The 13,383-nt window shown below is 45.6% G+C and overlaps 2 protein-coding genes across 2 annotated transcripts in view; one reads left to right on the top strand and one right to left on the bottom strand.

Annotated features, from left to right (window-relative positions):
• The window catches only part of peds1 (plasmanylethanolamine desaturase 1), a 24,601-nt gene extending 15,083 nt beyond the window's left edge, over positions 1–9,518 (bottom strand). Inside the window, exons 1-3 of the mRNA XM_031566822.2 lie at positions 9,260–9,518; positions 1,653–1,772; positions 87–178 (exon numbers count right to left, since the gene is read on the bottom strand). Of these exons, the coding sequence (XP_031422682.1) occupies positions 87–178; positions 1,653–1,772; positions 9,260–9,395 (348 nt within the window). The 5' untranslated portion in view covers positions 9,396–9,518. The remainder of the gene's footprint in view (positions 1–86; positions 179–1,652; positions 1,773–9,259) is intronic.
• A 1,315-nt stretch (positions 9,519–10,833) lies between these two features.
• On the top strand, positions 10,834–12,450 carry cebpb (CCAAT enhancer binding protein beta). Its single transcript, XM_012820864.3, has one exon. It carries the CDS (start codon positions 11,077–11,079, stop codon positions 11,944–11,946), a length of 870 nt encoding a protein of 289 aa, XP_012676318.1. The 5' UTR covers positions 10,834–11,076; the 3' UTR covers positions 11,947–12,450.
• The last annotated feature ends 933 nt before the right edge of the window (positions 12,451–13,383 follow it).

Below are 13,383 nucleotides of genomic sequence, written 5' to 3'. Positions count from 1 at the left end.
TAAAACTGCGTAATTAATTACTACAAACATGCTGACGTCTCACACACACACACACACACACACACACACACAGAGATGGGTCCTACCTTTCCAAAAATAGGCAGATCTACTGAACCCCAGGTATCTGCTCCCCAGTGTACAAGTCCAGAGGCAAAGTCTGCAGTGAGGACGCCTGCCACTGTAACACACACACACACGTTAACCCTCAGGCACATGTAGACGTACACAGTCGCATGTTTTAATAGTCACACACACACACACACACACACACAGCCTATTAATATTTCAGTATTCTGATGAGTTCCAGATTGTTTAAAAATAAGACTAGTCTGACTGATGGGGGAATTCTGAAGGCTGAACTCAGGAGAGTGTTACTGCTGTCATTAAATAACTCAGGAGAGTGTTAGTGTTAGTGCTGTCATTAAATAACTCAGGAGAGTGTTAGTGCTGTCATTAAATAACTCAGGAGAGTGTTAGTGTTAGTGCTGTCATTAAATAACTCAGGAGTGTGTTAGTGTTACTGCTGTCATTAAATAACTCAGGAGTGTGTTAGTGTTACTGCTGTCATTAAATAACTCAGGAGTGTGTTAGTGTTAGTGCTGTCATTAAATAACTCAGGGGAGTGTTAGTGTTAGTGCTGTCATTAAATAACTCAGGAGTGTGTTAGTGTTACTGCTGTCATTAAATAACTCAGGAGTGTGTTAGTGTTAGTGCTGTCATTAAATAACTCAGGAGTGTGTTAGTGTTAGTGCTGTCATTAAATAACTCAGGGGAGTGTTACTGCTGTCATTAAATAACTCAGGAGAGTGTTAGTGTTAGTGCTGTCATTAAATAACTCAGGAGTGTGTTAGTGTTAGTGCTGTCATTAAATAACTCAGGGGAGTGTTAGTGCTGTCATTAAATAACTCATGAGAGTGTTAGTGCTGTCATTAAATAACTCAGGAGAGTGTTAGTATTAGTGATGTCATTAAATAACTCAGGAGAGTGTTAGTGCTGTCATTAAATAACTCAGGAGAGTGTTAGTGTTGTCATTAAATAACTCAGGAGAGTGTTAGTGTTAGTGCTGTCATTAAATAACTCAGGAGAGTGTTAGTGCTGTCATTAAATAACTCAGGAGAGTGTTAGTGTTGTCATTAAATAACTCAGGAGAGTGTTAGTGTTAGTGCTGTCATTAAATAACTGAGGAGAGTGTTAGTGCTGTCATTAAATAACTCAGGAGAGTGTTAGTGTTACTGCTGTCATTAAATAACTCATAACTCTGATTTATAAATGTCTACATTATTAACGCCAGTGTGTTCAGACCCCTCCCTAGATGGTCACTCTGATATCTAGAACCCCTCCCTCTCACGAGTGAGTGAGTGTGTGTGTGTGTGTGTGTGTGTTTACAGTTCACCTTCTCATCACTCCAGTGAGGTTTTGAAAATCACCCAGCTATGGCTGTCTAACTGGTTTGTTGTGTGTTTGTTGTGTGTGTGTGAACTCGAGATACATTCTTCTCTTCTCTGAGTATTTCTCCATGGCGACAAGCCAAACAGCCCTCAGAGCTTCTGACTACAGGTTCTATAGAGGACACACACACACACACACACACACACACACACACACACACACACACACACACACACACACACACACACACACACAGTACCCACCACAGGCCAGCAGGATGGACCAGAGGTGGCTGAGGTGGAAGTTGGAGAGGAGGTGGACGAGGTTGAAGGCCATGAGGGAGAAACAGAGGAGCACGCTGATCCACTCCTGACACCGCTTACCTACACACACACACACACACACACACACACACACACAGACACAGACACAGACACAGACACAGACACAGACACAGACACACACACAGACACAGACACACACAGACACACACACACACACACACACACACACACACACACACAAAGAAAAAAAGGGTTAACATGATTATATGTAGAGTTACACAAATGTTGATGACATGCACTTTGGTAAATGTTGTTCAGGATTCTTTTATCTGGTCATTTATAAACCCTATAACCCTTTATAAACCCAATAACCCTTTATAAACCCTATAACCCTTTATAAACCCTATTACCCTTTATAAACCCTATAACCCTATAACCCTTTATAAACCCTATAACCCTTTATAAACCCTATTACCCTTTATAAACCATATAACCCTATAACCCTTTATAAACCTTATTACCCTTTATAAACCCTATTACCCTATTACCCTTTATAAACCCTATTACCCTTTATAAACCCTATAACCATATAACCCTTTATAAACCCTATTACCCTTTATAAACCATATAACCCTTTATAAACCCTATTACCCTTTATAAACCCTATTACCCTATATAAACCCTATAACCCTTTATAAACCCTATTACCCTTTATAAATCCTATAACCCTTTATAAACCCTAACCCTTCCCCCCTAGGCCGTCCTAATGACTCTGTATTTTGTAAGCCACTTTTTCTTACTAAATTGATCTGCATTGAACAAACAGCGACACAGATTGAGTGGGGGTCCGAAGTTTGCATCTGAAAACTTGTTTTGCTCCAAACTTGTCTGTGGCTTTCAGTAACAAAAAGAGTTGGAGGCCAATGATCAATAATCAATAATTGCATGTCTCAGTTCAGCTTCAGTCCGACAGGAGGCCACAAACTCACAGATATTGATTAGATCTGATTAGATATCATTAAAGATCAATCCACCTCTAAGCTCTCTTCCTCCATGTGACTCACCAGTACTTGGTTTCTCTTAACCCTAACTTATGTGTGTGTGTGTTACTGTGTGTGTGTGTGTGAGTGTGTGTGTGTGTGTGTGTGTTAGTGATGAGTGTGTGTGTGTGTGTGTGTTAGTAATGAGTGTGTGTGTGTGTTAGTGATGAGTGTGTGTGTGTGTGTGTGTGTTAGTGATGAGTGTGTGTGTTAGTGATGTGTGTGTGTGTGTTAGTAATGAGTGTGTGTGTGTGTGTGTGTGAGTGATGAGTGTGTGTGTGTGTGTGTTAGTAATGAGTGTGTGTGTGTTAGTGATGAGTGTGTGTGTGTGTGTGTGTGTGTTAGTGATGAGTGTGTGTGTTAGTGATGTGTGTGTGTGTGTTAGTAATGAGTGTGTGTGTGTGTGTGTGTGAGTGATGAGTGTGTGTGTGTGTGTGTGTGTTAGTGATGAGTGTGTGTGTGTGTGTGTGTGTGTTAGTGATGAGTGTGTGTGTGTGTGTGTGTGTGTGTGTGTTAGTGATGAGTGTGTGTGTGTGTCCTCCTAACCCTAACTTGTGTGTGTGTTACTGAGTGTGTGTTAGTGATGAGTGTGTGCGTTAGTGATGAGAGTGTGTGTGTGTCTCCTATTAACCCTAACTTATGTGTGTGTGTATGTGTGTGTGTGTGTGTCCTCCTAACCCTAACTTGTGTGTGTGGAAAGGGAAGCACCAGATGGCAACTCTCAACGAGTCCCATGACGAGGCTTGTGACATTCGTTACAACACCACGGTCTCTACCTCGTCTGTCTGCTCTGTCTGTCTGTGTGTGTGTTAGGTGGTGGTATCTGTTCAACTTTGTAATTTAAAATGGGACAACCTTGATTTTTTCAAGTTGAGGTAATTATGTTATTTCTAACGATAAACCAGTTGTTGCCAGCGAAATTAGCTGCACATTTTGTCAAAACCATAGTATAAAAGTTTGTTAAACTCCGGTTGCCTACTAAATCAGTGCAACCAATAACATGATGTAATACTGGCGTAAGAACATTATTAATCAATCAGATGCAGCCACATTGACACCCGTTTCACCCATTACTCAGCTGTTGTTAATATTGACATATTTCACTGCTGCCGCGACAGCTCCAACCCATTGAAACGGAGACATGTTGTAAGTAATAATTTGATCAGTATAAGGCCGTTTTAAAACATATTTGTTTTCTAAACCGTCTTTTTCATACGTGAGTGATGGTGTAAATAGTTTTAGTTCGCTAACGAGCCGTAGTTTGTACTATATAGCCTTGCTTACTGTTAGCTATGCTATTTGTTAATACCTCATTTACCTTGTCTCTGTCAAGTTTAATCAACGTTATTCACCTTGTATGGAGTCGATGGTAGACTTATAAACCACGCAACACAAAACGTTAAAGTCTAAGAAATATTAAATCATCAAGGGGGAAAAGGAAAGGTAAGGGGAAAATGTGGATTTCCTGAGCACTGGGACCAGAGCCACAAGGCAAAGGTCGTTTAGTACACAAAGAGCCACCCCTCCCTGGCAGTACTGCCATACCAGGGTAATGCCAAGGGGTGAGATCTCTCCCTAGGCCTCTTCTAAGGTGTTATTATCACAATGTGTGCACTTGCACAGGTTGGTACATGGCAGCTCATACACTTTGTACATTTTCCCCTGACAGTTTTTTTTTTTTTTTTTTTTTGCAGGAGCAGTGAACAAGCTCAAGGAGGACTTCTCCTGTCCAAGATGGCTGTGCAGTTTTGATAGAGCTGTTATTTGGGACTCTCTCCCCTTTGCAGTGTGGGAATACAGGTTCGCATTGATGTGGCTACAAAAAGACAGTGCCAGTACAAAGACATCTGTGTCTGGGCTCTTCATCACAATATTGGTCCAGGTTTTTGAGGCATGAGCGGCATGCAACAGCATCCTGGTGTCTGCCTCTTCTTGGATAGTTTCAAGCTCCTTGAGCTCTTAAATTTCTACGGTTTTATTCATCCGGATGGCATGGCATTTGCTGCCATGATCACTGTCACATTCCCAATCACATGGTCAAATTACAAATTACACGTGCAGAACAGGGATAACAAAAAATAAGGATTCATGGACATGGACAAAAAACACCAAAACAATGGAAAAAAATATCTGGCATGTGGGGGAAAACAATGAAAATTTGCAAAATCATGTATTTGAACACTGGACCACGTCTGCAAAGACTAATTGGCAATGTAACAGTCATCATGGCACATGGCAGAAAATGCCATGCCATCTGGATGAGGACACAGATGTCTTTGTACTGGCACTGTCTTTTTGTAGCCACATCAATGCGAACCTGTATTTCCACACTGCAAAGGGGAGAGAGTCCCAAATAACAGATCTATCAAAACTGCACAGCCATCTTGGACAGGAGAAGTGTGACGTCTCCATCCATTTTCCGGGAGTGATACAGTCAGTGCTCTGTATGGTGTTGGGAAAATTAAAGCATACAGAAAACTAAATTCAAAAAAAGAATACATTGACCTATTTCGGCAATTAGGAGAGAGTTTCACACCATCTGAAGACCTCAAACAGGCACTGGAGGCATTCACTTGTGACCTGTATGGAATGACCTCTCAGGACATTAATAAGGCCAGGGCTACAATGTTTAAGTCGGGCAGATGTTCTGAGCGGGACTTGCCTCCGAACCAGGACTCTGCAGAAACATATTCAGCGGGAAAGCTACCAGGCTGCAGTGCACAGAAGGAGTCTGGAGTGTTACCCAGACATTCCTCCTCCAATCAACCATCAAGAAAAAAAACATTTTAAATCAAGGTTATCCCATTTTAAATTACAAAGTTGAACAGAAATGGGGCTTCGGCCCACCACCTATGTGTTTGTGTGTGTGTGTGTTTGTGTGTGTCTGTCTGTGTGTGTGTGTGTAAAAGGCTCAGTAGACATCCTGTGACACACCTTGTGGGTGTAAGAAGGACACTCTCTGATATTGTGTTACTTCCTCATTCCAGTATCAGAGAGACTACATAACACACAGACCAGCAGAGACTACACACACACAGACCAGCAGAGACTACATACACACACACACACACACTAACAGACCAGCAGAGACTACACACACACACACACACAGACCAGCAGAGACCACACACACACACTCACAGACCAGCAGAGACTACACACACACACACACACACACACACACACACACAGACCAGCAGAGACTACACACACACACACACACAGACCAGCAGAGACTACACACACACAGACCAGCAGAGACTACATAACACACAGACCAGCAGAGACTACACACACACACACACACACAGACCAGCAGAGACTACATTACACATAGACCAGCAGAGACTACACACACACACACACAGACCAGCAGAGACTACACACACACACAGACCAGCAGAGACTACACACACACAGACCAGCAGAGACTACACACACACAGACCAGCAGAGACTACACACACACACACACACACACAGACCCGCAGAGACTACACACACACAGACCAGCAGAGACTACACACACACACACACACACACACACAAGCAGAGACTACACACACACAGACCAGCAGAGACTACATAACACACAAACAGACCAGCAGAGACTACATAACACACAAACAGACCAGCAGAGACTACACACACACACACACACAGACCAGCAGAGACTACACACACACACACACAGACCAGCAGAGACTACACACACACAGACCAGCAGAGACTACACACACACAGACCAGCAGAGACTACACACACACACACACACACACACACACAGACCAGCAGAGACTTCATAACACACACACACAGACAGACCAGCAGAGGGCAGTGCTGGGACTCAACCAGCCTGTCTGATCCTGGGGACCCCCCGGGAGAGGATGTACCTCTGGGCTGGGCTCTGGGTCACATCATGACCAGAACCATCTGGGCTGGGCTTGGTGGTCCAGCTGGTTGCGTCCATCAGTGGACTCATCAGGCCCGAGGCCCGGAGCAGCTGGACAGCACCGTCACTGTCACTGTCACTGTCACACTCACAGCACTGTCACAGAGCTAAACGGCTGCCTGGTAGTGTGATGTACACAAGACAAAAGGCGCCTGTTTCAGCAGCATGTGTGTGTGTGTGTGTGTGTGTGTGTGTGTGAGAGTGTGTGTGTGTGTGTGAGAGTGTGAGTGTTTGTGTGTGTGTGTTAAGAGTTCTGTTTTAGTTTAAATTACTGTGTAATCTGTGAAAGGCCCTCCTAATAATCCTCTTTACTGAACACATTTTTGTCTGCTCACACTCACACACACACACACACACACACCCCACAGGGTGAAACACACACACATACACACACACACCCCACAGGGTGAGACACACGCTCTCGCTCACACACACACAACATCTCCACGGCACTACACTCCGCCGGACGGAGGTGGAGCGTGTCGCCAGCTTTAAATTCCTGGGTGTCCACATCTCCGAGGACCTCTCTTGGACCCTCAACACCTCAACCATAGTCAAGAAGGCTCACCAGCGTCTCTTCTTCCTGAGGAGATTGAAGAAGGCCCATCTGTCTCCTCAGATTCTGGTGAACTTCTACCGCTGCACCATCGAGAGCATCCTCACCAACTGCATCTGAGTCTGGTATGGCAGCTGCTCTGTTGCGGACCGCAAAACTCTCCAGAGGGTAGTGAAAACTGCCCAACGCATCACTGGTTCCCCACTCCCCACCATCGAGGGTGTCCAGCGCAAGAGATGTCTGCGGAAGGCGCGCAGCATCGAGAAGGACAGCTTTCACCCCAGCCACAGACTGTTTGCCCTCCTCCCCTCTGGGAGGCGCTACAGGGTCCTCTGTTCCCGGACCAGCAGGCTCAGGAACAGCTTCTTCCCTGCGGCTGTCACCCTGCTGAACTCTGCATCACGGTGATAGCCCCCCCCTGGCTACCCCCTCACACTCCTTCCTACAGTGACTGTATTCCCCCCTCTACCCTGGCCTGACTGCCACACACCTCCCCCAGCCACTGAACATTTGCACTAAAACTGTTCATTTGTTCATATCTATTTATTTAAAATTGTTGTCCATATCCATATTCATCGTATTTATATCTTATCATGTCTCCTACCTCATTTATAACTTCTACTGCCACCTTCACCTGTACTTCACCTGCACTTTATCTATATCACATCTGCACTAATCACCATTATTGCTGCTTACTGTTCATATCACTTATATCTTATACCATACTGTATATATTCTATTTATCTATTTTGATATTACCACTTTGCACATACTCTGCACTCTTCTGATTTTGCACTTCTGGTTAGTTTCTAACTGCATTTCGTTACCTCAGTACTTGTACTCTGTGCAATGACAATAAAGTTGAATCTAATCTAATCTAATCTAAAACACCCCACAGGATGAAACACACGCTCTTACTCACACACCCCACATCGTGAGACACACACTCACACACACACCCCACAGGGTGAGACACACGCTCTCACTCACACACCCCACATCGTGAGACACACGCTCACACTCACACACACACACACACACACACCCCACAGGATGAGACACACACTCTCACACACACACACACAGGGTGAAACACACGCTCTCATTCACACACACACACTCACTCACACACACACACTCACTCACAGGGTGAAACACACGCTCTCACTCACACACACACACCACAGGGTGAGACATGCTCTCACTCACACACACACCCCACAGGGTGAGACACACGCTCTAACTCACAAACACACACATAGGGTGAAACGCACACACATAGGGTGAAACACACACTCTCACTCAAACACACACTCACACAGGGTGAAACACACACTCACAGGGTGAAACACACACTCACACTCACGCACACAGGGTGAAACACACACTCACACTCACGCACACACACTCACTCACTCACACTGTCTCGTGTCCTACAGCTGTTCTGTAAGAACCATATAATATATGGACTTGAAGTATTGTTGCATTTTCTCCCAGCCTACAAGAATACCGATAGCTTTTCCAAGATCATGAGGAAGACACAGTACAATAATGTTTTAAACACACCAATACTAATCATTTCATACAGGCTGTTACATGTGTACAATTTACGGTGTTATGAAAGGTCAGCTCGTGCCCCTCCCTTTCCGCGTCCCTGTACGACATCATCGGCCGCGTTAGCTACGGCACCGGCGCTATATGTCAGACTACAGCCGTTCGGTCTCTCGTGTGGCTCCACACATCTGGAAACCGCAGGCGCTGCGTGTACACTTACGTTACCGTAGTTCGCCAGATTTGACTCGCTGTTCAGCGGGCAGCATTCGGCGATTCAAACATGGCTAACCCTATCTCACCAAACGGAATGAGATGCCAGACTCATTTAGCCGGACGCGATGATTCATGTTGAAAAGCTTTTTGTTGTTGTTGATCCGCCGATGCCGAACGCATAATAAATGTAACCGGTACTTTGCTTTTCATGTATCAGTAACTAGACTCCGGTAGGCTAGCTTGTGTAGCGCGCAGCAGAGATAGATCATTACCTGGCGAGTACAAATTCGCAAGTTCCCGTGCACCTGCGTGCTGTGGGCCCCATCTCGGCACGCTCCGACCCGGTTCTCTGTCCTCGGGGGTTCGTAACTTTTCTTCAACCCTGTTCTCGTCTTCGACTCTCGCCATGTTCCACTCCCGGTTCTGCCCCTCGCCCGGGTCGGGAAATCAACAGATGTAACAATTCCTCGCGCTGAAGGCCACGCCTTGCTGTTCTGGCTCATTTTTACCATCCTAGCCCTATAGCGTGCACAGCTCTCAACCCCAGCCCATCTGTGATTGGTTTAAACTTTCATAGCTAAAACGACCACCAATCCGGTGTCAAGAACAGAAAATGACCCCACCCGATTTTGGCCAATGAGAGAAATCAGTCAGGCAGCCACTGACAGATATACAACTGCGTCGTTTCCAACTGTACGTCCAATTACGAACTATCAGGCCAATTTGCCAACTCCTCGAACTGTACCTTAAAAAACATGACCAATCTCACGGGGACTTTTTTGAAAGTCCAGGCTTAGATAACTTAACAACATTTCATGATAACTTTCATCTACAGGTTTTCCAAGAAGTACACTAGGACGATTTTCTAAGGACTGGCGTTCAACAAGTACAATCCTGAAAGGCCTTATAAGTCTAACATAGTTGTAGGCCTGTTTCATAGACGATTGCTCATTTAACGCGAAAAAATAAAAGTACTAGAATGTAGCTCCTAGACATACATGAAGTTGACATGGGCATTCTTTGATTGAGGTCTTCTTGCGTCCTAAATTCCCATGCGCCTGTTAATTCTACCTTTATTAGTTAGGGTTAACATTATGTTAATGAATACCATGACTCCAACGTCCAAACAGGAGTAACTACAGCTGTAACTAGACATCACCTTAGCTTTTAAAAAATATAGTCTATTTAACAGGGTTAGGGTTGTGGTCATATGAAATGAATATTGACACTGTTGCAAATGTAAATGAATATGTAGGCCTATGCAAGTTGGACTAATTATAACGTAACACTGGGAAAATGAAGTTTGAGCGAGCATTTTAATTCCTGTTATAATTATAAAATTCCACAAGGGGGAGCTACCAGTCCTCACAAACGACGCAGAACCAGAAAGCACGGCGCAGTGCTCCAGTTTACGTTGTCAAACGTCAGTAACCTGGCTTCTCTCACGCACATGGTGAGTCACGCCCCCTTCCCTTAGGTAGGCCACAGTTTGTTTGTTTGTTTGTTTATGTCAAGACTGTGCTTGTGATTACAGCCAACTTTAACCACCGCTCAAAAAACACATTACACACAGACACTTTCTAAGGATTGTACCTATTATGATAATAAAAAAGTATAGGCTGTTTGCCCCAGACTAGAATAATATGATTAGCACGTCTATTACTGACACGGTAATATCTGTGTCGTTTACACCCTAATGTGATCTGCTATTCAAACCCTAATGACTTAGTTATTTTCCTTCATTTGTGGCTCGAGTCTGTTTTATTCCTCTGTGCGCACTCGCTGAAATAACAAGTTTCAACCATCACATAGCCACGCCCATTTCCTCGTCCACTTAAATCCTTTGCCGCAAACGGGTAGGACAGTACTGCCAACAAACTCTGCAAGGAGGGACAAGTAAACTCCTCGAACTACACTGACTATTCGTTTCGGATACCGGTGACAACAGTGTTCCTGAGTTAACAACGGTCTGTGCTGTTTTCTGAAACTTTCCTTCGGTGAGCTGCGTGTAGTCTAAACGAACCGCACTGGGTAGAGCGCTCGGCGCGTAATTCCGTATGGTCCCGCAATCCGGCGGGTGTTAAGATCCATGGAAGTGGCTGGTTTTTACGAGGGGGATTGCCTCGCTTTCCACGGTAGCAACAGTATTAGCAGTCCCGTCGGCGACGGCATATGCAAGCAGCCCATTGACGGCTCCATGACGAAACTTGGTATCTCGCAGCACGAGAAGACGATCGACTTCAGCATCTACCTAGACTCTCTGCACTATCATCAGCTGGCCAACCACAACCAGGTGCCTCTCCAGCGCGGAGACGTCTACAGTGATTTCCTCGAGGAGAGCAGAAACAAGAGGGTGTCACCGTTACAAAACTACAGGAACTACATTTCACTCAACGACCGTGAAACGAGCTCGATCAACAGCCACAGGGAAACCAACCCACTAGGCTATTCCGACCTCGAGGAGACCCGAGTTGACACGGTCTACAGCCCGGAGTTCGTCGGAAACTCGTCTAAAGGTGGTCCCCGGGAGGAGCCTCGCGAAGAGTCGGGAATGGATGGTTCGTCTGGGTTTGACATGCGCTCCTACCTACAGTTCCAGTCGGCCCCGAGTGGCAGTTTGGGGAACATTTCCGACGCTTCATCCTCGTGCTCCACCAGTCCCCCGGGCACACCTGCTCCGCCGGGGAAAGGAGGGTCGCCGCAGCAGCACGGCAAGATGTCGGGCGGGAAAGGGAAGAAGCGCCTGGAGAAGGACAGCGAGGAGTACCGACAAAGGCGCGAGAGGAACAACCTGGCCGTCCGAAAGAGCAGGGACAAAGCCAAAATGCGCAACCTGGAGACGCAACACAAAGTGCTCGAACTCGCCGCCGAGAACGACCGTTTACAGAAGCGCGTGGAGCAGCTGTCACGAGAGCTGGCCACGCTGCGTAACCTGCTTTCTGCCACCGGCCAGTGCTAACGGGACGCCCGCGTGAGCAGCACTTTGAGAGAACCTTCATGCAGGCTGGGACTGTAATTGGGTTCAAAGTTGATATTTCTTGCCGTGGTACTCTGTGTATTGAGGTTGTCGACTTAAAGTAGACAATCGTGGTGGACCGAACAAGTGTTTACAGCCATGGAAAAGACTGGATGATGAGGACATGGTCGGGGGATTGCGCAACTCCTCACGGGAGCTTATCACCCAGTAGGCTACAACGAAACTCTGAATTTGTTCTGTCTGTACAGTATTTTTGTATGGTTTACACGATGAAATATGCATTGAAATGATTTTCTATTTAAATAGCGTTCATTATGTGGGGCAGGAGTTGTCAAGGGAAGAGTTGCTCTAGTGGTATGATGCAACTCTTGGTAACAGTATTGGCAATGCAATGAAGTAATCTGTAAAAGATAGAAAGGTACAATTTTAAATGATATAAAAAATGTTTTATTGAATTAAATTGATTTTTACATGGTTCCTAAGCAACTTGGTGTCTCTTAAGTCATTTTAAGAAATGTATGATCTCCAGAGCAACACACCCTAATTCCTCTGCGATTCAATGCTTCATCTAGCGATCGTCTTCAAATGAAAACACACACACATATGTGTTCAGACACACTGCACACACACACACACACACATATGTGTTCAGACACACTGCACACACACACACACACATATGTGTTCAGACACACTGCACACATGGTCAGACAAATCCTTTCCCTTTTGGGAAGGCTGGAGAGAATGGCCATGTTGATTTTCATGGGGAGTCAAGCATTGCTTCATTTGTCAGGTATTTCGACAGAAACTCTTATTTTGATGCCATATTTTAGTCATGGTTGTAATGGAAGTGTGTTTTCGGCTGTGCATACGGCACACACATGCACACACATACACACACACACACACAGCTCAGTCAACAGTGAAGCAGGTTCAGTGCTCTCTAACGCACAGGTGAAGGGTCAAGGCTGGCCAAACATTAGTCAGGTCCAACAACCCACCCCCCCCCCCCCCCCACCCCCGCCACTAACCTTTCTGTGCTGCCAATCCCTGAGCCAACACAGGTATACTGCAGAATACCCTCTCTCACACACACACACACACACACACACACACGCCCCTCAGCCCTCCACACAAGCATACAGGAGTGGAGTGGCTGTCATTAAGATGAAGAATTACACAGAGCATGTTGCAAGTAGTGTGTGTAAGCTGTGTGCTGGTGTGTGAGTGTGTGTGTGTGTGTATGTGTGTGTGTGTGTGTGTGTGTGTGTGTGCAGGCCCTGCAGTGACCTACGTGACAAAGGGAGTGAGGAGCTGAGAGAGTAAACACTCTCCATGAGATCAGCACACACACTCTCACCAGCTGCGTGCTGTATTGGTAGTGGCATAGGGCACACACACACACACACACACACACAC

This window comes from Clupea harengus, chromosome 4 (assembly GCF_900700415.2).
Source record: "Clupea harengus chromosome 4, Ch_v2.0.2, whole genome shotgun sequence".
NCBI classification, from domain to species: Eukaryota; Metazoa; Chordata; class Actinopteri; order Clupeiformes; family Clupeidae; genus Clupea; species Clupea harengus.
This window is presented reverse-complemented; position numbering and strand designations above follow the sequence as displayed.